Genomic DNA, 27,872 nt, shown 5'->3' on the forward strand with positions numbered 1-27,872 from the left:
TCCTGTTGCCTTTGCTATAATGTTTGATAGAGACTGAAAGACTAGGAGAGAACTGCAAGATCATGCATTCCCTCCCCCAGTCCCTTTACTCTCCAGGACAAGCTTTCCTCTGACTGCCCCCCCCCCCCAACATATTTCATGGTTCAGGAGTCTGTATGCACCAATCATAACCATGGTTAATACTAACCAGGGTTTTAAAATGTGTTTGCAAACCCTGGTTATGAGGGATTTTAGCTAGTGGTTGTCTGGAAGTGGTAGTATTGAAAATGTTATATCTGTACTGGCTCAGACTAAACCAACTTTTTTGGGTACTACTGATATCAGAAGCTACATGTGTAAGAGTAGTACTCATAATTTTATTGCAAGATACTTCCTGATATTTTTGACAAATTCCATCTTTTATCTCCTATTCCATGCCTCTGGCTGTTCTATCCTACGATAATCAATTTGTATAACATAATGCATGCTTAACTTGGGAGCTAATATATAATTAAAAGTTATGACAAGACCTTTCCCAGGGAAAAGTAGGTAAATTCTAAAGTTGCTTTCAAAGCCTTGGCAATTACTGGAATAAGAAATGTACATGATAAACTTTGCTTAATAAACATAAAGAATCTCCTTTCCATACTAATGAAATGCCAACCTGAAAGTGCCTTTGTTTGCTAATTGCGCATGCCATCAGGGTCAGACACCATTTGATGTCGCCGATGAAGGATTGGTTGAACATTTAGAGATGCTCCAGAAGAAACAGAATATGGTGAGTTTCTGGCTATTCCTTTTAACTAGTCCAGTATTCATGGACTTTATGTCAATAACCTGAGAGTTGCTTGTGAGATGTTAAATTGAAATGGGTCAGAGTTAAAAGTACCAAGATGATGCAGATACAGTGGTTTACAAACTTGGTCCATTCCGGAAGTCTGTTCTTAAACCGAGGTGTGCTTTCCCTAATGAGGCCTCCCACTGCCGGTGCCCTTCTACCGTTCGGATTCCGTTCTTAGACCAAGGTAAAGTTTGCAAACCGGGACACTACTTCCAGTTTTGCAGAGTTTGTAAACTGAATAGTTCTTACTTATAGGTAGGTAGCCGTGTTTTTCTGCCATAGTCAAAACAAAATAAAAAATAAAAAATCCTTCCAGTAGCACCTTAGAAACCAACTAAGTGTGTTCTTGGTATGAGCTTTCTTTGTTTTGAATAGTTCTTAAACAGGGATGTTCTTAAACCGAGGTACCACTGTAATGTTGAAATCCCTTAACTGTAGAAAATGTCTGGGAAGCTTAATAATAATGGAATTTGAGAAGGGGGATAGCGAAAATGATGTACTGGAGCCATTAGTAGTTCTTTAAAACAGCTTTCTAATTATGCTTTTGACAGCTGCGCAGTGAAGAGACAAGAAACAAGCTAATAGAAGCTGATATGAATGGGAAACTTCAAAGTGGGCTTTTCAAAAAGTAAGATCTCAAAGTACATGGTGTGGGTGTCTTGCAGCATTTGATGTGAGCATTACTGTGGGGATGGGGTAGGAAATGGTTTTGGAGATTGTTGCATTGGTTTTATTGTTTTTAGAGCATGTGTTTCAATGTCTTATTCCATTTTTATTGTGTATATTGCTTCAAAGACTCTATGCTATCAAGCGGCCTATAAATTTGTGAAAGAAAGTACCCATTTTGAGCTTCTATAAGTCAAGTCACTAGCGTGATCTATAATATGGTGGGGCACCAGTGAATTTTGCAGCTGATGGGGCAGTCATGTGGAAGCTATTATTCATTTTTAAATTACCTTTTATTGAAGAATGTGTGCTCTTCCCCCAGATCAGGAGCTCATCTAGTCAGTTTCACCATTCCACTAACAAAAGAGTCACTGTGGTGTAGTGCTTAGTGACTTGCTACGACCTGGAGACTAGAGATCAAATCCTGACTCAGTCGTGAAGCTCATTGGGTGGCCTTGAGCCATCAGCCTAACCTACCTCACAGGGATGTTATGAAGGGAGATCCGTGTGCACCACCATGAGCTCCTTGGAGGAAAGATGTCATATAAATATAATAAAACATAAAATAAAAATAATTAAAAGAAGATGGCTGAAATTAAAAACTGTGGGGGAAACCTGAACATATGTACAGATAGAAGTTTTGGACACTGGGCCTAGGCTAGTGCATTGTTATTTTAAGAGTGGAAGTTTCTCACATTGTTCTGCAGAAATGATTCCGTAGAAAGCCTTATCTGTGTTCTGATATCGTCAACTTCTTAAAAGCACAAAATTTTGTTAACTTATTCCATTGTGGTGAATACCTCTCTCAACCACTTGTACTTCAGCAAAGAGAAGATTCTTTACGAGGCAGACACTCTGAAATGCCTAGAAAGGGAAGAAGAAAACAAAGAGTCCAGTAGCTCCAGCTCTGAGGAAGAAGAAGCCGAGGAAGATGAAGCTTCAGAGTCTGATACTGAAAAAGAGGCAGGTAATATATAGAACCGAGTTTTGTTTTTGTTTCTTGTCTAGTTAAGTACTGATGGGCCAGGGAATTAACGAGAACATAATTTTCTCCCAAGTATCTTTAAAAACTTTATTCATTTTCTAACTATAAGAATCCATAAAGATAATATGAGATTTTGGAATAAGGCATACATATAGAATTGTAGAGTTGGAAGGGACCCTCAGGGTCATCTAGTGCATCCCCCTGCAATGCAGGAATCTCATCTGCAGCATTCATGACAGTTGGCCATCCAACCACTGCTTAAAAACCTCCAAGAAAGAAGAATCCACCATCTCTCGTGGGAGTCTATTCTGCAGTCGGACAGCTCTTACTGTCAGAAGGCTATTCCTGATATTTAGTCAGATTTCACCCTCCAGAAGAGATTTTATTTTTTTTGCACGGGGGGGGGGGGGCTTGTGAGAAGCTGTAGTGGGGATGAGAGGAAGGTCCTGTTATGTGAGTAGAAGTGTACCAGGCATATAGCTTCTTGAAGTCTCAATGTTTATAAGCAAAAATAATAATTAATGGAAAATAGTGCTTCTGCATAGCAATTCAAAAATGAATATATGAAATGTGAATTATCTGCAGATTTTGGATTTTCTGACTTGGCTGTCATCTTCCAAAAAGTTTTTAACCATTTGTCTTACGGGTTTTCCAGATTTATATTGCTACAGATGTCCAGCTGTTGCTCTTTATTTAGATGGGATGAAAATATCTTAGCGCTGTTACTTTGCATTCATTTATATATCGTAGCAGTATAATAGCCATTTAGGCGTGGTGTCTGGAATGCTTTTGAAAATGTTGTGCGGCTTGTCCTTTAAAACAAAGACAAGTCATTAGCAATATATCTAAGATGAGTAAAGGATCACCAAGTGGGTGGAGCTCAAGCATAGAATGTGAAGTTTTATTGCAAGATTGCATACAGCAAATACTCTTAAATGTTTGTATTACGCTGATATTCCGTTGTTGCTTCCGCAGGGTTACTGTGGATGAGTGCATGAGTGGGGGTTATACATCAGAAAAGTTACCAATGGTAGAAAAGTTGAAGTTCAGTTTTTTTTTAGCTTTGTCTTGATGATTATCTTCTGCTTTAGCACCATAAATGAGGAGGGGAGTTAAATGAGGGGGAGAGTTATGTACATCACCTTGACATCCTTGGAGAAAAAGTTGTGATATAAATGCAATAAGTCAATAAAGAAAGGGTGTAGGACACTGCTGTAGGACTAGGTAGTTACAAATGTAAAGAAATACAAAGGGTTTTTTTTTTAGCTCTATCTTTGCCAAAGAGCCATAGTTTAGCACATCCCTTTACATAATTGATTGTGTGCAGCCATGCCCCCCTCTCATTTCTAATCCCTCAGATACAGATACAGATACACTGCTTTTTAAAAAATAGAAAACTCATATATGTGGATCTGCCCTGCATTTTTTTAGCTGTGGTCACCAACTGGAATATATTGCTATCTAAAAACTGAATGCGTTTCTCAGCATATATTGCTGTAGTACAGAAATAGACAAGTACTTGGCCAGTACTTTATGCTATTAATAGCTCTCTCAGAAGCAGAAATTACTCATCAAAGCAGATACAGAAATGTAGTCTTATCTTGCTTAAAATAGTTATTGTCCACTGTCATGGACAGAAGAAAAAACGGGAGTTCTGGGATGAAAAGTCTTTAAATGGCAGCTGTGGGGGGTGGGGTGGAGAGAGAGGTATTGCTGCTAAACATGTGTTTGGCCTGTTAATACAACTATTTGTGATTCTCCTTAGCTGCTTGGGTTTTACTGCCACCAGTCACTTGAGGGGCTGCATAGACACAAAGTAAGGAGACACAGCTAGACAAAGTTGCCCAGGGGTAATTATTCTAGTTAGATAAATATTTGTTTCATTTGTGCCTTAAGCCTTGAAACTATCCAATTTTTCTTTCTACTCTTCAGTTAATATATTTCACGTAGTAGTATATGACCAGCCAGTAAACAAATGTGTTTGATCACTATCTGGAGAGCTAATCCAGATTCATTTTGGAAGCAAGAGTCTAATCCTGAATGGATCCAAGTGTTGGGTAACCCCAGGTAAATCACTATCAAACTATGTCCCCCCCCCCCCCGATTCATCAGTAACTCTCATGCGCAATTCAAAATCATACTTTTAAAGTGAGCTCTTGATTTAAACATAAGCAGAAGTATTGTTTGCAAAATCATTTGTAGAAAGAAGAGAGTTTTGTAGGGATGTGCTTAAAACTGGATTAACAGTTCTTACTACTTCAATGAATGAATTTATTACCTGCTGTGGATAAGCTTTTTCAGCCATTACTGAAAAGCTATTAAGAGAAAATATTGCTAGTCAGCAATACATACATACAGATTTTTGCATTTTAAGCTAAAGTGTCTTTTTTGCTCAGGTTGTGGAGAAATGGCTTTTGAGGTTTGTAGTTTTCTTTCTTGCTTAAACTAGTCATACAGATGAAAGGGACTGTGACTTGAGTATCAGTGACACATCACCCTTTTAACTGTAGAATTATGGTAAAATGTTCATAACTATTTTGTCACTTGTTTTTTCTTGGTCTTTCTTTATAGAGAGAAAGGAAGAGTCTATTGCTAATCATTCCAATCATGAACGCAGAACTCAAATCACAGAACAAGTGCCACCACCAGAGCATAACTCTTTCACTATGGCTCCTGCCAGAAAAGTAAGTGGAGGTTGACTTCAGTCTTAAAAGTGACAATTTGCTTTGAATCCTAGCTTACAATACTGTGCAAACTTACTTGCAAGTAAATTTTATTAAATTCAGCATACTTCCAAATAAGCATTTAGAGGATCGAGTGACTTTATACATTAAGATTCAGCAGAATTTCTTAAATATACTGCATGGCTGTGATCATACTGCCCAGTATCTATCTAGTGCATAGACATTTCACCAGACATTTGAGATGACTATCTTAAGTATAGTTGGGTATTGGTAAGAGGATTATACTCAATGCCACATCAGCTGCATTCTGCTTATGCAACAGGACTTCTTCCTTCACTCCTTTCCCCGTGTACTCCCAAAATCTGCTCAAAAGGGTCCCCCATCTTCCCAAGATGGCTGCAGAGGTGAGGAGAGGGAAGTTCTGTTGTGCAAGTGGAGCACCAACATTGGTTGGAACCTACAGTGTCGGATTGGGCCAGAGAGACCTGTTTGAAATCCCCACTCAGTCAACCTTATCCACTTCAGGATAAAATTAAGTAACTATATTTATGTCATCCTGACAGAATGCAAATGAGGTTGATTTAATCAAGATACATTTAGGAGAGCTGCATTAATTGTTGGTAAAACATTGAGAAGCACTAGTATTCTGCTATATTTACTTAAAAGGGTATGTGCCCAAAATTGATCTGATAACCATATTTCTCTTTGCAGTGAACCTGCAGAATTGTACCTTTTTAGGCTGAGGAAATTAGTTTTAACATACTGCAAACAAAGGCCTCTTCTTCATTGTTTATTCTTAGAAATATGTATATCCCCCTTTCCACCACCCGACTAGTTTTCATTCTAAAAAATAAACTGCACTCTTCAGTTAATTTTATGTTGGACATTGCAATAATACATTGTTTAATGCTTCATAAGAATCCTGGATTTCTACCTGTTTAGAAATCGGAGAGGGGTTTTTGCTATTTTTTTGTTTATTCTTGTGTTCTGTTCATCAGAAAATGCTGTCATCAAGCATTGTGCAATAAAGTTGTTGTTTTTTACATGTAAGAGTTAACAATCTTCTGCATTTTCTTAAGAGCAATGTGGTTGTCATAGCAGCAGAAATCCCAGGTTACGTAATCTTTCCCAGATTTGAGAGGGCCCTGTGTGCTAAGATATTATATAATTGAAACGGCACATTAGAATATTTAGTACTATGTCGTCGTCCCCCAAGTGAAACTCAAAATATTGGAGGGGAGGGGAAGGGGTTAACCCCTTTTTGTCTTAAATTGCTGATTGATGATATATAAAGTTAACATAGATATTCTCATTTAAAAAGTATGGTAATTAATTTGAATCTGTGCAGTTGAACCACTAGGATGAATGATAGAAACAGAACTATCAGTAATCTCATGCTTCAGCTGGGACAGCCCACTCCATCTTTGGAAAACACTAATGGTTCTGTTGGGAGAAGATTAAGATAGGCCATTTGTCCATTTGGGAGGACTGCCTGCGGAGGAGCCTGGGCTTTCTTTTCTTACACTTGTATTCTGTCCTTGATGCAAGGACTCATAATAGCATTCATGGACTTTCTTGACTAGCATCAGACAATGGCATGCTGTTCAGTTTACTCTTCTTTTTAGCTTAAACATTAGGATGGGGCTGGAAATGTTTTCAATAACTTTGCAGTGGTGGAGTATTTTGGATCGAAATGGTCCCTCTGCAGTGCAAAGCATATGTATGAGCAAACATCATTTGGCCTTTAAGCATTTGCTAATATCCAACAAGCAGCTTCTCTGAGCTATGAATCATACAAGAGAGTCCTGTATAAGCCTCTCACATGTGAGTTTCTACCAGAAAAAATAAAGAGTTATATCATTTTGAATAATAAAGACACTTGAGTAGTTAGATAATTCCCAACCACCACCGAGTAACAATGAAGACGGTTTATTCAGGGTGGTCTGAAAAACAAGCACAAAAGAGGTGTAAAAGATGCAAGCTTATGCTTCACTATAGTCTCTAAAAATGGCATTTTACCAGTTCACTGAGCTTTAGGATTCAGAAATTAATGCTAGATTAGTTGTTTTTCGCAGATGGATGATGTGCATGCCTGGCACTTCAAGGACTGCACTACTGGTAAATTTGTATTAATTGGTTTAATGTGTATTTCATGTTCTATAGCTGAAATGATTTTAAACTGTAAGTTAATTATTGGAATAGTAAACCAATCTGGAAGCTTAGTTTTCCCTAAATATCCAGCACTCTTCCTTATTGTCCTCTTTCTCTTTTGAAGTTTACTCCATTGCTCAACAAGTCTGAAGAGCAAAAGGATGAATCTCCTTCATCATGGAGGCTAAGTCTACGGAAAACTAGCAGCCAAAACACGCTTAGTGAAGGAAGCGTTCCTCGTGACATGCCAAGAGAGAAGGATGGTTCCATATATCGTTCTTCTTCGACCCCTCGGATTTCTGCATTATTAGACAACAAAGAGAAGGTGCTGAATAATCTGGCTTTCCTTACTTTGAAATGCAAGTTTTCTTTCTTAGGGATGTACTCAGTAGCCCCAAGGCAATGGCAGTAGTACTATATCTACATTAGAACAGGAACATAGCAAGAGCTGTGCTGGTTCAGACTGGGGTTTGATTTGGGTATTGACAGTGTGGTTTCAACAGTGGCCAGCCAAATGCTTCTGGGTTGCCTGCAAGCATGCCATGAAGGAAACAGTCTTTGCTGTGGCTAGTTCCCCAGACAACTGGAATTTAGAGGTACATTAACTCTGAACCTGGAAGTTACATTTAGCTACCTTGACTTGATGGTAGCAATGCAAGGGTGCTGGCAAAGTTGTGCCACTAGTTATCAGATGTATGGGCACTATCTGGTACCTGGGACACTCATGCAGTTTCCATGCTGCAGTCACAGTAGGCATACTGGAGAGGAGGAAATCAGAATACAGTGGTACCTCGGTTTACGAACTTAATCCGTTCCGGAAGTCCATTCATAAACCAAAGCGTTCTTAAACCAAGGTGTGCTTTCCCATAGAAAGTAATGGGAAATGGATTAATCCATTCCAGATGATGAAAAACAACCCCTAAAACAGCAATTTAACATGAATTCTACTATCTAATGAGACCATTGATCCATAAAATGAAGGCAATAAGCAATGTAAGGTAAAGGGACCCCTGACCATTAGGTCTAGTCACAGATGACTCCGGGGTTGCGGCGCTCATCTCGCTTTATTGGCCGAGGGAGCTGGTGTACAGCTTCCATGTCATGTGGCCAGCATGACAAAGCCACTTCTGGCAAACCAGAGCAGCGCACGGAAACGCCGTTTACCTTCCCGCTGGAGCGGTACCCATTCATCTACTTGCACTTTGATGTGCTTTCAAACTGCTAGGTTGGCAGGAGCTGGGACCGAGCAACGGGAGCTCACCCCGTCACGGGGATTCGAACCGCCGACCTTCCGATCGGCAAACCCTAGGCTCTGTGGTTTATCCCACAGCGCCACCCGCGTCCCTAATAATCAGTTTACTGTACTATAAAATAAATAAGACAGTATTGTAGATGATAAAAATTAAAATTAATTTTCTTTCTTACGTGCACTGATGATAGTCATTGTTTGGGTGGGGGCCTTTTATCCATTTCTGCAGTCACACAATCAACAAGTAGCTGAACTGGGTTCCACCCAAAACAAGTCATAAAAGCAAAGTAACAAGCCACAGTCACAAGTCACTCCCATAAAATGAAGACCAAGTCACAGTCAAAAAAATGAAAAAGCCACACAAACAAAAACGCAAAAAATAGCAAAAACAAAATCTCCAAATATCATCTCTGTGTTGTGTGGGTCCTCGGGACTCAACAGCCAACAGACTCAACAGGAAGCCTTTGATTAGCAGCGGGGGGCTCGGTTTACAAATTGAACACACTCAACAGGAAGCAGGGCATGTTCAGCTTCCAAGGCAAAGTTCACAAACCAAAACACCTACTTCCGGGTTTGCAGCGTTCTTAATCCAAGTTGTTCAAAAACTAAGCTGTTCTTAAACCAAGGTACCACTGTACTGTAATATGTGTAGTAGGAAAGTAAGATCATTTTTGGACCACCGCTGTCACCTTCATTGATCTGATCTGTACTGGAGCAAGGACAACAAAAATCCTGACAGAAGCATTGTGATGATGGTGGAATTGTATATCAGTGTCTCTTTCCTCTAGATTTGTAAACAAAATAAATGATAACCATAGTGGACTATGTTAAACTTGATTGATTGATTGATTGATTGCATTTGCACCCCACACTTCAGCCAAAAAGGCTCCCAGAGTGACTTACATAAAATCAAAACAAGACACTCCCTACCCGCAGGCTTACAGTCTAAAAACAACAACAATTTAGCACACAAGGAGGGAAGAGGGAAATCTGAATCAAAACTCAAGCCCCAATTTCTCAACAGTTTTTCCTGTATTGACTAGCTGGCACAGTTCAGAGGCTGGATGTGCCTGATGGAGCTGGGCCTCCAGCAAAGCTCTGCTTCCTCCCTCTCCCATTGAGGCATAGAATCATAGAATCATAGAGTTGGAAGAGACCACAAGGGCCATCCATTCCAACCCCCTGCCAAGCAGTCTGATGGAATTTAGAATTAAACACTTAAACAGCGTATTCTGATTCACAAAGTGTTTGACAGCTCTAGAATTTTTGACTGAAAAATTCAACATAATTAAGGAATTTATTTTTATTTCAACAGGACAAGGACAACAAAATCTATTTTGCTTCAATAGCCCCTCGAAGGTTAAACAGTGCAGGTGACATAGAAGAAAAGGAAAACCGGTAAGTCTCTTTGAATTCGGGGCTCAACTCTTAAAGAGGTGAATATTTATGAGCTGAATCTGTGGAAGATGCTTTCTCTCCCTCCCTCCTTCTGCATCACATACATAAGTTTCACATCTTCATTTCACTTACATTTGAAACAAAGAAGAGCCGTGTTTTGGCCGCCTCCCAAATTAACTTCTAATATATTTAAGCTAAGTAAAAAACAATTTAGCAATATACAGTCCTGTTCCTTTTTCCATGTTCCTCTCTTTCTCTCTCCCCTTTCAATTACCAGATAAAGTGAATGTACCTGGCATTTCCTTTGTATAACTGGGCTGAATCCAACTAAATCATTGCATGCTCAAAAAGACTTCCATGAGTGCAGTGGAACTACTTCCCCCACTTCTGCCCACAGTGTCCCTCTGCAAATCTTCTCTCTGTGTCCCCCCCTCAATTCTCTGGAGTAGATTTGGGGACAGTGCAAGGGGCACACAGAAGGAGGGGAAGTTTCTTTGTGCTTGCAGAAATAGTTCTGCACACATAGTGGTTTAGTTGGATAAAACCCACTGTGTTCTTTCTCCTTTCATATGCTTCTTCTCAATCACTCTTATTAAATTCAGGAAAAACAAAGTCTTATAATTAGAGATTCCCTTTTGGACTTTCTGTGTAAAAAAGGAAAATGAATTAATCTATTTGGGTCAGAATATTGGGAAAACACCTCATATTTTGAATAATTTATTTATGTAACTGACGGACGGAAAATTGGAAGTCCCTTTTATTTTTCTACTCTTCTCTTCTCTTCTCTTTTTTTGTTTCCCCTTTTCTGTTTTTTGTTCTTATTGAGGTTATCCTACAGTATTATGAAAAAACTATAATAAATATCCTATTTATTTATTTTTTAGAAAGGGAATGACCAAGTCTTTTCTGCAGGGAAAGATGGATAACAAAAAAATAAAAAAATAAAAAATAACATGGAGAATAAGAATTGGTTTTTAATAGCTGACATGCTTAATATAATGTACTATCATGTTCATACTTCAACGGTCTTTGAAATCTATCTATCGTTTGTGCATCTGATCTGTTACAAATAGTCCCGTTCTTCACATTTAGCTGGATCTCCTATTACTGTACTGTAACATTTCTTATTCATAGTTAATTCTTAGATGTGGTAGGCATTTCATTATTTAGCTGGAGCACATAATTTTAGTTTGTGAGCATGATATTTGCTGTATATTTTTATAGTGATATGACAATATACTTTGCCATAGAAAAGGTATACTGATCTTTACTTTTGGCCATGCTATATTTTAGTGGTAGCATTGCATATGTACTTAGTACCCTAGAAATAGTTCAGAATGTAGAGCTATAATACATTCTATAATACTATAGACTGGCATGTTTCTAGCAATAGTTTGACTAGCAATAGGCTGTGGGTTGGCTTGAGGGTTTATCAGTATAGATTTCAGTTTAAGATCCCCCCACTCCTATTGCATTTGCAGAGAATCTGCTGTAAATTTGGTACGGAGTGGTTCTTATACCCGGCAACAGTGGAGGGATGAACCAAAGGGAAATGAAGCACCTGCAACGGGTGCACCTTCCACTTATGTATCTACTTATATGAAAAGGTGAGTCATGTTAAAACCTCTGCTTTTAGATGTTGCATTTTGCTTTTCATCTAACATTTACATCTACAAAAATCTGAGAGATATTATGATTACCAGGGATGTCAGAAGCCTAAATGATTTGCCCATTGCATCAATCTCACTTCTCTTGTACATGTTGATGAAAGATGCAGGTTTCATATGTCAGTGTACTCACTGCTTTTCCTATATGGACAAATCATATCCATTAGGAAAAGTGTCTTGTGTGAAGTAGCAGGAAGTGTCACTTTATCTAGAGACTTAGCGGAAGTTGGATACATTTGTGGAAAGTACAGTAAGGCAAGCTTTACATTTTACCTTGTAGAGCATCCTGTGTAATGTCGAAATTACTCTTTCTGGGCACCTTGTGTCCATAATAATTGCTCAGATCAATTGAAACAATGCACAAACACCTTCCTTTCAAAGACAAAGAAACGTGTATTTGTTTCAAATAATACTAAAGTGCTTAAAAATGCGAACAAATAAAAAGAAAAAGTTATTGAACACATCAATGTTGTGAGTCTGTTATGAACCAACAACCCAACTGATTTGGAGTATAGGCATAGAAAATAACAGTTCAAATCAGGAACGGAAATAAGAAATGATACCTCTACTTGCTAGACACATTTCTGTCTTATGCTAGTCTTCATTTGACAAAAGGTGTGGTAGCTGCTCTAGGGTTTGATAAGACAGTTTAGGTTTATATAAGAATAGCCTTGCCAAGATCAGGGCATTCGGTCTCCCAGTTGCCAACCAGAGAGAGGCCTGTGGGCATCCCACAAGCAGGACATTAGCATTTACCATACTTGGTGCTTCTTAGCAACTAGTATTCAGAGGCATATTATTGATCCTGGAGTAGTATGCACCCATCATGGCTAGTAGCCATTGGCAGCTTTATCCTCCTGTGAATTTGTCTAACCCCGCTTTGAAGTTGTGCAATTTGGTGGCCGTCGTTGCATCATTTGGCAGCAAATTCCACAGTCTGTTCCGGATCTTACAACCTTCAGTTTCCTTGGATGATCCTGGGTTTTTTTTCCAAACCAACCACAAATGTTATGATCTTTCCTCTTAGGGACATTGTTCTAGTCCCATTATCATTTTGGTTGCACTTCTGCACCTTTTTCAGTTCTACAGAACCCTTTTTGAAGTCCGGTATCCAGAACTCAACACAGTATTTAAAGTGTGGTTGCACCATAGACTTGTATTACAGTATTATGATATTGCCTGTTTTATTTTTGAAGGCCTTTCCTAGTCATCCCTAACACAGAACATAATATATCAGTTTTACAATCATGGATCTCCATAAATTCCTTAGCATCTGAGCCTGAGAAGTGAATGTGGCCATTATGGATGTTTTAAACGTATCTGTGTTGGGTTCAGTGAGCTGATTGTATGCATTGTGTTGCACCATGGTAGACTTTAAGGCCCAAAATCATTCCAGGAATGTACTCATGCTTAAATGAAATAAGTCATTTCAGTTTTAACTGAAGTTACTGATCCTTTTACCTGTGCCTGAACACTTTCATGTTGGCTATTTCATCCTTCCTCAAGCTGTACTTTAGCCATTTCTTTCTTTACTTGGATGTTTCTGAGCTTTCCTTCTCATTCTGCTCTTTTTCATTTTGTTATTTTATCCAACGGAATAACTTGACATGAATACAGTATATTCAACTGAGTTTATTTTTCCATTTTCCTGTTTCTTCTCTTTTTTCCTGTTTCCAACCTATTACTTTATCTCTCATGTTTCCTCAGTCTTGATACAATGCCTTGCTCATTTGACTTCTCCTTAGCCTAGAGAATTACGTATAATCTCCCTTGCCTTAGTTTTGCTGATAGATAAACATTCTCTCAGCAATTAACCAGGGTCCTGTGCTGGTCTGCAACAGTATTTTAAATCTTCTCTGAAGCAAGTGATTTTCTGCTGTCTTACAGTGCTTCATTTGGTAGAAGTAGTGACCTCAGCAGTCCCTATATTTCAGCCAATCGCAATGCATCTTCTGCTACCTCACCCACTATTATTGGTTCATCTACCTCATTGGGCACAGAGTGGCAGCTTGCCTCTTGCCCTTCATCTGTCAATTCTAGCACTACAGCATCAGTACGCCAGTTTAACAGGTAAGGGCTCATAGTATGTCCACTGAAGAGGGTTTATCAAAGTGCCCATAATTTTTGTTTCAAAGCAGTGATGCTTTATGGTGTGATATTTCAGTCTGAAAATTCTTCCCAAGAGGTTCTATCTCCAGTAAAGTATTCAGAATGAATGTTTACAAGCTCCATACAAACCAGTTTTTTTCTAAATACAGTGTTCAGCTGCGTGTATGCTTTCCCTCCACTTCCCAAGATCAATCAGGTGTATAAATTGAGTCATTTTGACATTCAATGCTTTAAAATCTTAATAAGCAAGTTACAAAAATATTTTAACTCATATGTATTCTTTTTTAAAAAAATGTTTATTTGTATTTTCCGAAGTGGCAAATAATAAAACTAAACATTACTGGACAAAATAAAACCAAGTCATGCATAACATAGACATTTTCCTCCATAATTCACATTGGGAAGTAGTAGTCCTTCTTGTGAAACTGAATAACAAGGCATTGACACATTGCCATTATAGAAACAAGCATTTTATACCAAGGTGTCCTTCCAAAACAATTCCTGTCCTGTAGGAGGCTACATTTCCTGCATACCCATGTTTACAAAAGACATAGATAGAAACCAAATAGAGGCAAATGCACCAGGATCTACTAATCTCCTTAACATTATATTATGTGTCAGTTGTTTAAGTCAGCACGGTGCACCATACATGTTTCACCATGCTTGCTCTAAGCTTCTAAGCCATCTTCACCACATAAATTGTCAGTATTGCATGACGCACCAAGAGTAAAATGTTTCCCAAACTTAATCTTTAGATAATAACTGGTCTTTTAATGGTTTAACTCACTTTGTTTCCTATTTGCCCCCCCCCTTTAAGGTACTCTACCATTGCACATGAACCCCTGTTTCATATTTTTCAGATCCCCTTACAGACAACAAACTGACACTACAACAGAGAAGAGCACAGAGGGCATCTCTCCTAGCATTCCATTAAGTGTCATAACAAATCTCGCTGTACCCAGTAGTGCCAATGGTGTCACAACTGCCAATTTTAACTCAACGACTGGAACAGAGTCCTCTACTGGTGATGCTAGGGATCGTAGAAGGTGAGTGAGTATTTTGGTGGTATTCTTGTGAAGTGTGTTTTGCCTTCATCTGCTGTAACAATTGATTGGAAACATTCTCCTGTGTTAGTGATTGGATTGTGCTTGGGTTACACTGAACTATCTGGACTAAGCTGTGTTGCAAATATTTGTGATGGTTTGAAATGATATTTCCTGAGAGGGTATTCACCCACTGTTGTGTGCAAGATTTCCTAATTTTTGGTATTTACAGTCAAGATATATTTGTGGTTAAGGTGACTTGGTCACAGCCACCATTTTGAGTTTGGATAGGGTTGTGTGGGTGTGCATGTATGCTTGCAAGTGCATTTTCTTAAACATATTCAATGCAAACATATTTTATGCAAACAGTTCAAAGAAGATCTAGGATTTCTTTTAAGCTTTCCACTATCCATTGTCTTCATTGAAAGCATAGTTCCTCCAGATTATAAGTTTTGCATAACAAAGCCACATGATTCTGCTCATACATTTTCCTTTACTGTGTTTTTAATCATGCTGTTGATTGCATGAATATTTCATTGTGAGCAGTTGCTGGAATTCTCCATGGTACTATGCTGATCTGGTACTACTGAAATGTACATTAGTTTCACCCACATATTTTTGGAATGGTCATAGCTATCTAAAAGGATGTTCTTCTATGGACATCTCATGTTATTTTGTGGGACATGGGGGGAGATGCAGTTGGTTTCAGAATTGCAAATCTATGGGCAGGATTCAACTAAGTTGCTGCATGTGCAGAATGAGATCTGCTCATGCATTGAGACTTCTCCCTGTGTGTGTTCCTCTGTATCCCCTTAATTTGTTTTAAAGAGTTGAGGGGGGGCACAGGGGTAGGAGAGGGAGGAAAGTCCCAGTGTGTGAGTGGACTTCATTTCTCTCATACATACCCCACTTAGTACTACATTGAATTCACCCTATATTTCTTTTTCAACCTAGTGGTTGAGCTCTGTTGAGATGACCTTGGTTTCAGATGAGATTAAAGCAGATTATATTAAATGGTGACCAATTGTGGGGTTTAAACCATATTCTTAGTAATGTAAATCAGTCAGACAACTACTGATTTTTGAGAGGAAGCCTGGTAGCTTAAAATGAAAAATAACAGGCATTTGCTAGATACCACAATATGGGTTTTCATCACTTAATGGCAGCTGTCACAATAGCACATTCATCTAATTCAGTGTTCTCAAAGCACCATGTTTCTCTTAGCAACAACAACATAAACTTCCAGACTAATATTAGATCATTAAGATGCCTCCATAACAGGCAGCTCCTACTTGCCTATTTGAAGCCACTGGATTAAAACTGAAATGCATTGCTAGGTTTAGGGAGGAGAGAATAAGTCATCTGGAATGTCCTTCCTTTCAGAAGGGTGCTGCTACACTGACTGAAAAGCTGACTGGAGATGTGACTTTTGAACAAGTTCCCTTCATACATTATGTTCTAAGTGCAAAAATCCAGAGGCTCCAATGTCCAAATAGTTTCTATTCAGGTTTCATTCATTATTTTCCCACAATGGTGTGAAAACCTCCATCTGATCTAATCCTACGTTGATCCAGTAACGTCTGGATGGAAGAACCACATGGCAGCCCTTTGCTTGTGAATTGTATTCACTTAGCCATCGTGGTTTCCTCATACAAACATTAGCGAAGTAATTTGAACTGTACTAGGTTGAATTGACTATTGGGTTGCTGTAGGAAATGAACCCAAGACTACAGTTGACCTATGATTAATAGCATGTAGATTTGCGGTGTCTAACTGCAGAGTAATAATCCATCATAGAAGTTAGATTTCTAAATGGAGCTTGTTATCGTACTCTGCTCTTGTTTCAGCATTAACTGGGGAAGCCTGGAAATTTGACTGTAGGCTTATTAGTTTGCTGATGCATGTTTCTTTACACTGAATTATTCTGCTATATTATATCAATGTTGTGCTGAGTCTGCTGTCTTGAAACCTTGTCTATGCTGCCTTAGCAGTTTGGATTTGGGTGCTGAAACAAGTTCATTTCTAATCTACACATAAACACTCTATTTTGATCTTGCCATTATTGTTTGTTCATCATTTATATTAAAAACAACAATTAAGACACATGAATGATGGGACTTGCAGTCATATGACTGAAAATATCTCACATCTAGCAAATTTTTAGATTAACCAGGGGAAATCAAATAAATCATCCATTGCCAGAAAAAAATATGTGACTGATGTCCATTTATTTTTTATAATATAACTGTAATTTTGTAATACATATGGAAAAATCAAACTAAACTGTTTACCTTCTGAAAACGAGACCTTTACCTAGCCATTTTCTGAATAGATAGTGATGGCATGGACTTCATTGATGTCAGTGCTGTGCTGTGGACAACTGTCAGTAAGAGAGAACCTCACTGCTGATTTGTGCTATGTTGACTTTCAAAGTCCTTGAAATTATTAACAATAATTCTGCTTTTGCTGTTGTCATTATTTTCTCGCAGCTGTTTACATAAGGCTCCGATTTTTCCTAGGAGTTTCCCGCTTTTGTTGCAATCTTGAGCTTTGAGTTAAGCTTGTATTTACAATGGCTTGGTGGGAAGGAGGGGTATAGACATGATTTAATTTTGCAAATAAGATTAATTAATTCAAGGTTATATATTATTGTATGAAAGCCAAGAACTACAAAGCAAGTGGTTGGTCATTATATTTGTTTTTGTATTCCATCTCCCTCATATATTTTGTTTCTTTTTTATTTTTGTTGAGAACATTCACATTTTAAAAAAATTAAATTGCTTGCTAGATTAAGCATATCCTCTCAAATATTGAGTACTACTTTTCAAAGAAGTGTGTACATTAGAGGAACTGACCACAGCCTTGCTAGTGGCGGTAGATTAGCTGCTATACTTGGTGCTACTAGGTGCCTGCAGAAATTAATGTACATGGGCTCCAGAAAACATAGGTTATTGTACCATTTGGTGTCACTGTTTGAAGAGTTTCAATTGTTCTGCTAAATTCCACCACTGACTATGTGCAGAATTGCTGCCCGTTTCTAGTGTTTGCACTGATTAGCTATGGTTTACTAAGTTATGAATGAAGGGAAAGTGTTTATTTCTAAGGAAGTGCATGATAAGAGCAATCACTTTCTATTTCAAATGCTCTATAGATGGGTATTGTACTACAGTTGTACCTCGGGTTACAGACGCTTCAGGTTACAGATGCTTCAGGTTACAGACTCCACTAACCCAGAAATACCTCGGATTAAGAACTTTGCTTCGGGATGAAAACAGAAATTGGGCAGTGGCGGCACAGCGGCAGGCAGCAGCAGGCCCCATTGACTTAAGTGGTGCTTCAGGTTAAGAACAGTTTCAGGTTAAGAACGGACCTCCGGAACGAATTAAGTTCTTAACCTGAGGTACCACTGTAATTGTCAAAGAGCTGTTTCTGAAATCACGGCCTAGTTGCTTTCTGTGTTTTGGGGCACCACCTACCGTTTAGAGATTGTAGCTGCACTTGGGCCTTCTCTGGCAAACGTGTGCATGCACACGAAAGCTCATACAGTAACAAACTTGTTGTTGTTGTTCAGTCGTTCAGTCGTGTCCGACTCTTCGTGACCCCATGGACCAGAGCACGCCAGGCACGCCTATCCTTCACTGCCTCTCGCAGTTTGGCCAAACTCATGTTAGTCGCTTCGAGAACACTGTCCAACCATCTCATCCTCTGTCGTCCCCTTCTCCTTGTGCCCTCCATCTTTCCCAACATCAGGGTCTTTTCTAGGGAGTCTTCTCTTCTCATGAGGTGGCCAAAGTACTGGAGCCTCAACTTCAGGATCTGTCCTTCTAGTGAACATTCAGGGCTGATTTCTTTGAGAATGGATAGGTTTGATCTTCCTGCAGTCCATGGGACTCTCAAGAGTCTCCTCCAGCACCATAATTCAAAAGCATCAATTCTTCGGCGATCAGCCTTCTTGATGGTCCAGCTCTCACTTCCGTACATTACTACTGGGAAGACCATAGCTTTAACTATACGGACCTTTGTCGGCAAGGTGATGTCTTTGCTTTTTAAGATGCTGTCTAGGTTTGTCATTGCTTTTCTCCCAAGAAGCAGGCGTCTTCTAATTTCGTGACTGCTGTCACCATCTGCAGTGATCATGGAACCCAAGAAAGTGAAATCTCTCACTGCCTCCATTTCTTCCCCTTCTATTTGCCAGGAGGTGATGGGACCAGTGGCCATGATCTTAGTTTTTTTGATGTTGAGCTTCAGACCATATCTTGCGCTTTCCTCTTTCACCCTCATTAAAAGGTTCTTTAATTCCTCCTCACTTTCTGCCATCAGGGTAGTATCATCAGCATATCTGAGGTTGTTGATATTTTTTCCGGCAATCTTAATTCCGGTTTGGGATTCATCCAGTCCAGCCTTTCGCATGATGAATTCTGCATATAAGTTAAATAAGCAGGGAGACAATATACAGCCTTGTCGTACTCCTTTCCCAATTTTGAACCAATCAGTTGTTCCATATCCAGTTCTAACTGTAGCTTCTTGTCCCCCATAGAGATTTCTCAGGAGACAAATGAGGTGATCCGGCACTCCCATTTCTTTAAGAACTTGCCATAGTTTGCTGTGGTCGACACAGTCAAATGCTTTTGCGTAGTCAATGAAGCAGAAGTAGATGTTTTTCTGGAACTCTCTAGCTTTCTCCATAATCCAGCGCATGTTTGCAATTTGGTCTCTGGTTCCTCTGCCCCTTCGAAATCCAGCTTGGACTTCTGGGAGTTCTCGGTCCACATACTGCTTAAGCCTGCCTTGTAGAATTTTAAGCATAACCTTGCTAGCATGTGAAATGAGTGCAATTGTGCGGTAGTTGGAGCATTCTTTGGCACTGCCCTTCTTTGGGATTGGGATGTAGACTGATCTTCTCCAATCCTCTGGCCACTGCTGAGTTTTCCAAACTTGTTGGCATATTGAGTGTAGCACCTTAACAGCATCATCTTTTAAAATTTTAAATAGTTCAGCTGGAATATCATCACTTCCACTGGCCTTGTTGTTAGCGAGGCTTTCTAAGGCCCATTTGACTTCACTCTCCAGGATGTCTGGCTCAAGGTCAGCAACCACATTACCTGGGCTGTATGAGACCTCCATATCTTTCTGGTATAATTCTTCTGTGTATTCTTGCCACCTCTTCTTGATGTCTTCTGCTTCTGTTAGGTCCTTTCCACTTTTGTCCTTAATTGTGGTAATCTTTGTACGAAATGTTCCTTTCATATCTCCAATTTTCTTGAACAAATCTCTGGTTTTTCCCATTCTGTTATTTTCCTCTATTTCTTTGCATTGCTCGTTTAGAAAGGCCCTCTTGTCTCTCCTTGCTATTCTTTTGTAACAAACTTAGTTGGTCTCTAAGGTGCTACTGGAAGGAATTTATAATAAAGCACGTGAACCTCCAGGAGAGAGAATCCTTACTTCTGAAGGTCAGACATACATATTTTGTAGATGTTCTTCTATCTGCCTTTGGCCATTTATTTTTTGATTTGTAAAAAGAAATTGCATATTCTCTGTCCATATAACAAAGTAGCACATTAATGAGATGATGATATCTCCCCATGAGCAGCACATGCGTTAGCTGTCAAGGAAGAAAGATGGAGATGGGAGATATGAGAGAGAACAGGGAATCAGGCAGGCAGTATGCATGGAAAAGTGGTGGGACTGACAAAAGAAGAAATAAAAATAAAAATTGCACGACTCTATAGGTCTCTATAGAAATCTATAGAAATCAGATTCATATTGGATGGGAAAAAACCATACATGAGATGCAGATTGATATTGGTTGAAGACACTCCATGTACAGGATACAAGTTTCATGTATTTATTTGTTCGTCGGTTTGTATCCTACCCTTCCTTGACATAAACAGAACAAAACAGAACAACACATTTATAAAAAATAACAATATAATAATAAAAACCAGAATCACAAGCAAGCTTAACAGAGATAATCAATGACAAGCAATGCCACCCCACTAAAATCACTACGATATCAATGCTTCACAAATAAAAAGAAGTTTGCAGAGTTGCTTCATCTTTTTATTTGACAAATGTAGCTTGCCTTGGTAGAACTTGGTTGTTTGAAATAATTTTTCTTGTGTAGCTATGAATTTGCCATTAGCTCTCCCATACTTCAGAATCTTGCATGAACATCTTTCAAACTGTTCTTGCTTTATCTTACCTTTCACACTTATTTCTTGATACCAACATGGCACAGTCTGCTTTATCCTCATGCAATTAAAATATTTGGGACAATAATCAATATTTGATTATTTTAAGAGTGTTGTGCACAATTTATGGAGTTGTTGGTATTCAATTGTAGTAGAAAATCAGGACAGAGGAAGATAACCTTCTGAAAGTGTTAGGAAAACCTCATCTCAGATACTTAGATAACTCCAAAGGGTTTTCAGGGAGCTACTCTACAGTATCTGTAAGTCAAAAGGTTGTTCAGAGCCCTTGTTTAAAATATCATGCAGGCTGTAACATGTATCTCATGGTTGCTGAGTTCAGTTATCATTGCTGTCAGAACTGTATGTATTGTGTGGTGACTCTTGGTCTTATATGAAATGGTGATTATGCTGTAGTTTAATCTGTTTGTTACAGTTGTAAGTTCATACCACGGCACCCTTCATATCTCTCTCGCACAAGTGTACACACATAAACACACACATCACAGGCCTTAAACAGTTGCTGATTCTGTTTTTCGTCAAAATGAGGAATTATTTCATATTGAAGCACTTCATTTGCTCAAACAGTAGATTGTAATTTTGCAAGGCTCTGACAGATTCCTACATGAATAAAGTACTTAAGATACTATTTCCCTTTCCATGCCGCATACTTGGCACTGTGTTATGAAAGGAGGGCAAAGGCTCTCTTAAAGAAGGAATCAGTCAGCCAACACCTGCTACTAAAAGCGCTTATCAGCCATGGTTTTGTAGTTAATCTCTTTGCGATAAAGTTGTCCTTTTATAAAAAGAGCTACCAGTGCTGGTGTGATGATGTAGGAGGGGCAGGAATTCTGCCTGCTGTTTGATTTTCCTTGTTGGGAAGAGGAAAGGTTGTTGTTGCTTTATCAGGCATCAGACTGCATTTTTATGTGCAAGAGGTCAGAGTGAGGGCTTGCGTCTTACCGGAGAAAGCCTGGGGACCTGTGGAGTAACTGAGCAGGTATACATGAAAGGGTTTCAGCTCCTGGAGGGACTTCCTGACATAGTTCAAGGTGGGAGTACTTATTGGCTCAGATTGCTGCATATCAGTGCTTAGTGCAAAAACAAAAAGCTGTGCAGATTCAAGTAGACCAACATCTCGCTTTACTAAACACTTATAGGCTTAGCTTATGCTGGACTTTAAGAAAACTGCCCAAGCGAAGGAGTTTATGTGCTAGGAATGACTTACAGTTTGTACTCAGAAAAATGGCTTTAAAATCAGATCAGGTAAAGCTGCCTTTTTATAGAGTCTGTTTTATTCCACTCTTGCCTCAGAGTACTAACTGAATGTATTTCTGTGTTTGCTAATGTAGTTTTAGGATGGGTGTACTTGAAGAATTCTGCTCTTAACAGAGAGCATTTATGTATTTTTTTCACTGAAGACTAATAGAGAATTGGTTAAAACTGTTGTATCTTCCTTGCCTGCTGTTGGATTATGAGATGTACATACTATACATGCACCCTCTAAGAATCCTGGGAACTGTAGTTTAAGGGTGCTGGGATTTGTAACTTGTGAGGGGTAAGTGAGGGGTAAGTCACAGTGCCCAGGATGGTCGTGGTGGTAAACGTTCTTAAAATTTATGTTGTGTGTGCAGCTTCAGTCATGAACGGGACTAGTCAGGGTGGAGTTTTGTCACTTTCGCTTTGTTATATTCTTCCACAAAATCAGTTTAGCCATACGGTGTAGGTTTACAGTTTAAATAATTTTATGCACAGTGCATGTAAGTAAAGCATGCAAAAATTTTAAGTACAAATTTTGAAGCCAGTGTCCGCTCCAGCTTTTGGAGGGCCTTTGTGCAAGATTGAGTCTATTTTTTCATTGTAGCACTTCCAGTGGCTCCTCTACTGAGGTGTGACCCTTGATTCATGTTGATCCTTGACACCAGACCTTATCAAATCATATGTGCCTTGCAAACAATAGTTTTTCCCATATATTTTTTGACCCTGAGGTGGTTACTTTCTAGTTTTTCTTTTCTTTTCTTTTTAAAAGTTGTTTTTAAAGTCAGTCCTTTGTAAAAGGTTGGCATCTCTCTGGTGAATCAGGAAATATTTTTCAGATGGCAATGAATTTGTCATGATACCAGTGTACCATCTGTCTTTTGTGAATAAGAATATGGAAGACTGTTGCTTTGTGGATATGACTGCTTCTTGTTCAGCACATTTCAGTCTCCTCTTATTAAATGTACCTTGGCTAATTAGACCTGGACTGTCTGTTCTCTTTGGAAGAGCTAAACCAGAATTGAGTAAAAGCACTACCATAGTATCTGGGTTTTGTTTCCTGGACTAGGTCAGCTGGGCTGCTCCTGCTAGTCTCTGTTGTGTGGAAACTGGCACATCCTCTCTGTGGTTTATACCTTTCTAGCCTACACATTTCCATTAAAGGATGCAAACTTGTGCACACTTACCTGTGCATAAATCCAAATTAACTTGGTAGGGATTACTTCAGACACCTATTTATAATAAATTATTATTATTAATAATATATTCATATACAATATATACATATAAAATATCACATACAGATTGTTACAGTAAAAACACCACAGCACCAGTCCTTTTCTTAAAAGTAAGTGGTTCCAATAGAGAAGTAAGTTCCAAAGGGGTATGTGTCTATTTATAGTATTTTTACTCTATTCTTCAGCTGGGGGCGGGGGGAGTTTCTCAGAGTGACTTGCAAATATGAATATAGTAAATAAATAATAACAGCTTTCAGGCTTACACACTAAAAGATAACACAAAATGAAAAGGAGGAGGAGGAAGAAAGCAAACCTGTGCACTCAGTTTTATTTCGAGGTTTTTTCGTGATGACCACCTGGAATGGTTGCATGTATAGCAGCCTTTGCCAAACCCTGGTGTCTTCCATATGTTTTGGACTACAGCTCCAATACTCCCTGGCCACCGTCCATGCTGGCTGAGACTGATGAGCCCTGTAGTGCAAAATATCTCATGGGCACCAGGTTGGCAAAGACTTGCATGTATAGTGCCCTTAGTCAGCATTAACGACTGTCTTCATGCCTAAAATTATGCATCCTACATTGTTACACAGACCTGGTTTGCACTTTACACTAAACCATATTAAAAACAAACAAATCATGCTTTAATGAGAAAGGGTAGTTCACTTGTGCACGCCACTGAAAGGTTTTCACTCCATTCATCTCCCATTTCTACAGCTGCCACACCTCAGAGAAAGAAGCTACAGTCTCATTTATTGGGATGTCTGAACTTGAGGTTGAAACAAAATAGGAAACAAAATAGGAAATTCTTTCCAGTAGCACCTTAGAGACCAACTGAGTTTGTTCTTGGTATGAGCTTTCGTGTGCATGCACACTTCTTCAGATGCGGTATCTGAAGAAGTGTGCATGCACACGAAAGCTCATACCAAGAACAAACTCAGTTGGTCTCTAAGGTGCTACTGGAAAGAATTTCCTATTTTGTTTCCTATTTTGTTTCGACTATGGCAGACCAACACGGCTACCCACCTGTAACCTGAACTTGAGGTTGTGGTTTATTTCTCTCCAAGCAGTGAGTTGAGAGCAAACCATGGCTACTGCTTCTGGTTTGTAGACAAACAAACCATAGCCCCTGGTTCAGATGTCATAACCAGACAGACTCTGGTGACTTTCCCATCATAGTCCTTCAGTACCACTTGTTTTTGATGTGTAAAGAGGAGCTATTCTTAGGGACAGAAAGAAGGCACACTTTGCTTTTTTCAGACTTATTTTTGGAGGGGGAGAGAGAGACCCAAGAAAGCAGGGTTCAGATGTAGAGAATCAAGCACTTCTTCATTACTTTTTTGTGTCTCTGCTATCTGAGTTACACAAGAGTATGATCTGATTACGGCAAACATCAGAATATCATGGAGGTGCTAATTTTTAAAACAATGGCTTTGGCTTGATTTCCACAGCATACTTAATGGTTTCTTTATTGATGAGACCCTTCTGTGCATTTCTAATTCAAATAAATTTTCAATCCAAATGCATATTTGATCTAGTTCTCTTGTACAACTCAATTATAAACTAAAATAATTGATTATGTGCCATATAAGAGCTTATGTGGAGTCCTATCAGTACTGGGACCCATGCTTTTGAACTTGTTCAAAAATGTTCTGTGCCACTGCTTGTAGCATTAGACTCCCAAATGGATTATTTCTTTTAGAACACAGCAGGATTCCTTCTAACCCTAGACATGAATTCTAAATTTTAATTCCGTTTTGGTTATCTCAGTGTAAGACAGAGTTGCATAATTGTGGGCGGCTATGCCCAAATAAAAAAGCTGATATAAATCAGTCATCTTGAAATAACTTAGTTATAAGGTGGTATTGTTACTAGGTTTCTTCTATGCATGTGAGGAACTTGGATAAATGTTGGTAATCAAATATTATTATGTGAACAGAACAAAACAACCTATATGAAAAGGCATAAAATCTTAATTTGCTTTTATATATATATCTCCATTCTGTCCCTTTCTTTTAGGTCATATCTGACTCCTGTCCGGGATGAAGAAGCAGAATCTCTAAGAAAGGCACGATCCAGGCAAGCTCGCCAGACTCGTAGATCTACACAGGTGCGGAACAATAACTCTTTATGGCCTGTTAGATGTTGGGCTATTTAAAAAATAATTATATAAGTAGAATTATTTAATGCATCCTGTGAAGATGCCTAACACTTCACCACTCACAGTTCATTGCTGAGTTCTCCTTTTGAATGAAGTTGCATTATTTCTGGAAGACATCCAAGATCATACGTCTGTGAATCTCCAAACAAAGGAATTACTTCCATATTATACATTTGAGAGATAAAAAAAAATGGTCTGTAAAAGGAGATTTTTTTCCTTAATGGAAGAATGCTCAAGTAAAGTGTTATCTCTCTTTTAAATCTGAACCAGTGAAGGCGGTGAAGGTCCTGTGTGAGTGCCTGCAGCTGGTTGGAGGTTGGATGGCGGCTAATGGATTGAGGTTGAATCCTGACAAGATAGAAGTACTGTTCTTGGGGGACAGGGGGCAGGCTGGTGTGGAGGACTCCCTGGTCCTTAATGGGGTAACTGTGTCCCTGAAGGACCAGGTGCGCAGCCTGGGAGTCATTTTGGACTCACAGCTGTCCATGGAGGCACAGGTCAATTCTGTATCCAGGGCAGCTGTCTATCAGCTCCATCTGGTACGCAGGCTGAGACCCTACCTGCCCGCAGACTGTCTCGCCAGAGTGGTGCATGCTCTACTTATCTCCCACTTGGACTACTGCAATGCGCTCTACGTGGGACTACCTTTGAAGGTGACCCAGAAACTACAACTAATCCAGAATGCGGCAGCTAGACTGGTGATTGGGGGCGGCCGCTGAGACCATATAACACCGGTCCTGCAAGACCTACATTGGCTCCCAGTATGTTTCCGAGCACAATTCAAAGTGTTGGTGTTGACCTTTAAAGCCCTAAACGGCCTTGGCCCAGTATACCTGAAGGAGCGTCTCCACCCCCATCGTTCTGCCTGGACACTGAGGTCCAGCACCAAGGGCCTTCTGGTGGTTCCCTCACTGCGAGAAGCAAAGCTACAGGGAACCAGGCAGAGGGCCTTCTCGGTAGTGGCGCCCGCCCTGTGGAACGCCCTCCCTCCAGATGCCAAAGAGATAAACAACTACCTGACATTCAGAAGACATCTGAAGGCAGCCCTGTTTAAGGAAGTTTTTAACCTGTGACATTTTAATGTATTTTTAATCTTTGTTGGAAGCTGCCCAGAGTGGCTGGGGAAACCCAGCCGGATGGGCGGGGTACAAATAGTAAATAATAATAATAATAATAATAATAATAATAATAATAATAATATCCATAATTATTATCCATAGGTAGCAATGTTGCATTGTAATGTTTTCTCTTAAAAACATCTCTGTACTCACTATACAATGACATTATCAACCATTGATGTTTGTGATTCTGTATTTAGCATTTCTTCCTCCTTTTAAGCTGATTGATATACTTTCATTCCATGGGGTCTGACCTATAATTAGAAATTGGCTGAGCTTGGGCTTTGTAGAAAAGGTAATGTAATTTGTGTTGAGGTGTGGATTCAGTGTAAGAGGTGTAATGTTAATAGATATAAATATAATAGACTTGACTTTCTCCCATTTCCCAGGGCGTAACACTTACAGATCTTCAGGAGGCAGAGAAAACCTTTAGCCGATCTCGGACAGAGCGGCACGAACAGCCAAGTGAAAAATTGGAAAGAACTGAAGCAACTGAGGAAGACCGTGAGAGGCAGGCACAGACTGCAACAAGGGAACCTGGGGAGACCCGCTCACGATGGAACAGAAACTTGGATGAAGAGGTGAGTAAAACTATTGTAGTAATGCCAAAGTTACAGGTTTGATCCCTGTATGAGACAGCTGCATATTCCTGCATTGCAGGGGCTTGGACTAGACAATCCTCAGAGTCCCTTCCAACTCTATGATTCTATGTCCAGCTACCTTTTTTTCCAAAATGTTTTTATGGCTTGAGATGAGCATCAGGTTTTTAATTATTCTGCTTTAAAGGTATTAGGAGAGATTGGATCCACTTTTTGAACATAAACACCGTAGCTTTCAGATGCTGCTTTGCTTTCCACTCCACCATTCATTTGTTATGCCCAACAGTAAGGAAAACCTATAAGTGTAAAGTAATACAAAGTGTAATGAGAAAATCATGCTGAATGTTGAAAATAAATATTTGTTCTTTCCAAATACTTGAACTGTAACTAATCAGAAAGCTGTATTAGCAGTATTGTTGTTTTATTAACACTTGAAGGTCATGTCTAGATGTCAGAACTTAATAAATGGCATTTTAAATAGTTTCCACACAGACTTTCAAGGATTGTAATATTATTAACTGACAAATGACTTTCATCTTTCT

At 39.2% G+C, this 27,872-nt stretch overlaps 1 protein-coding gene across 12 annotated transcripts in view; it reads left to right on the forward strand.

Moving 5' to 3' along the window:
- The window catches only part of PPP1R12B (protein phosphatase 1 regulatory subunit 12B), a 105,718-nt gene that overhangs the window by 25,961 nt on the left and 51,885 nt on the right, over window positions 1-27,872 (forward strand). For 6 of the 12 annotated variants that reach the window (XM_033153076.1, XM_033153074.1, XM_033153084.1 and 3 more), the window contains 11 exons: window positions 683-757; window positions 1,372-1,448; window positions 2,311-2,453; window positions 5,043-5,155; window positions 7,431-7,631; window positions 9,871-9,953; window positions 11,435-11,560; window positions 13,508-13,690; window positions 14,590-14,775; window positions 25,472-25,562; window positions 27,121-27,312. In XM_033153076.1, the coding sequence (XP_033008967.1) occupies window positions 683-757; window positions 1,372-1,448; window positions 2,311-2,453; window positions 5,043-5,155; window positions 7,431-7,631; window positions 9,871-9,953; window positions 11,435-11,560; window positions 13,508-13,690; window positions 14,590-14,775; window positions 25,472-25,562; window positions 27,121-27,312 (1,470 nt within the window). Of the gene's footprint in view, window positions 1-682; window positions 758-1,371; window positions 1,449-2,310; window positions 2,454-5,042; window positions 5,156-7,430; window positions 7,632-9,870; window positions 9,954-11,434; window positions 11,561-13,507; window positions 13,691-14,589; window positions 14,776-25,471; window positions 25,563-27,120; window positions 27,313-27,872 lie in introns of those variants that run through there. The other 6 variants (XM_033153079.1, XM_033153080.1, XM_033153081.1 and 3 more) reach the window with 4 other exon arrangements.

Source organism: Lacerta agilis, chromosome 6, assembly GCF_009819535.1.
Source record: "Lacerta agilis isolate rLacAgi1 chromosome 6, rLacAgi1.pri, whole genome shotgun sequence".
NCBI lineage: Eukaryota > Metazoa > Chordata > Lepidosauria > Squamata > Lacertidae > Lacerta > Lacerta agilis.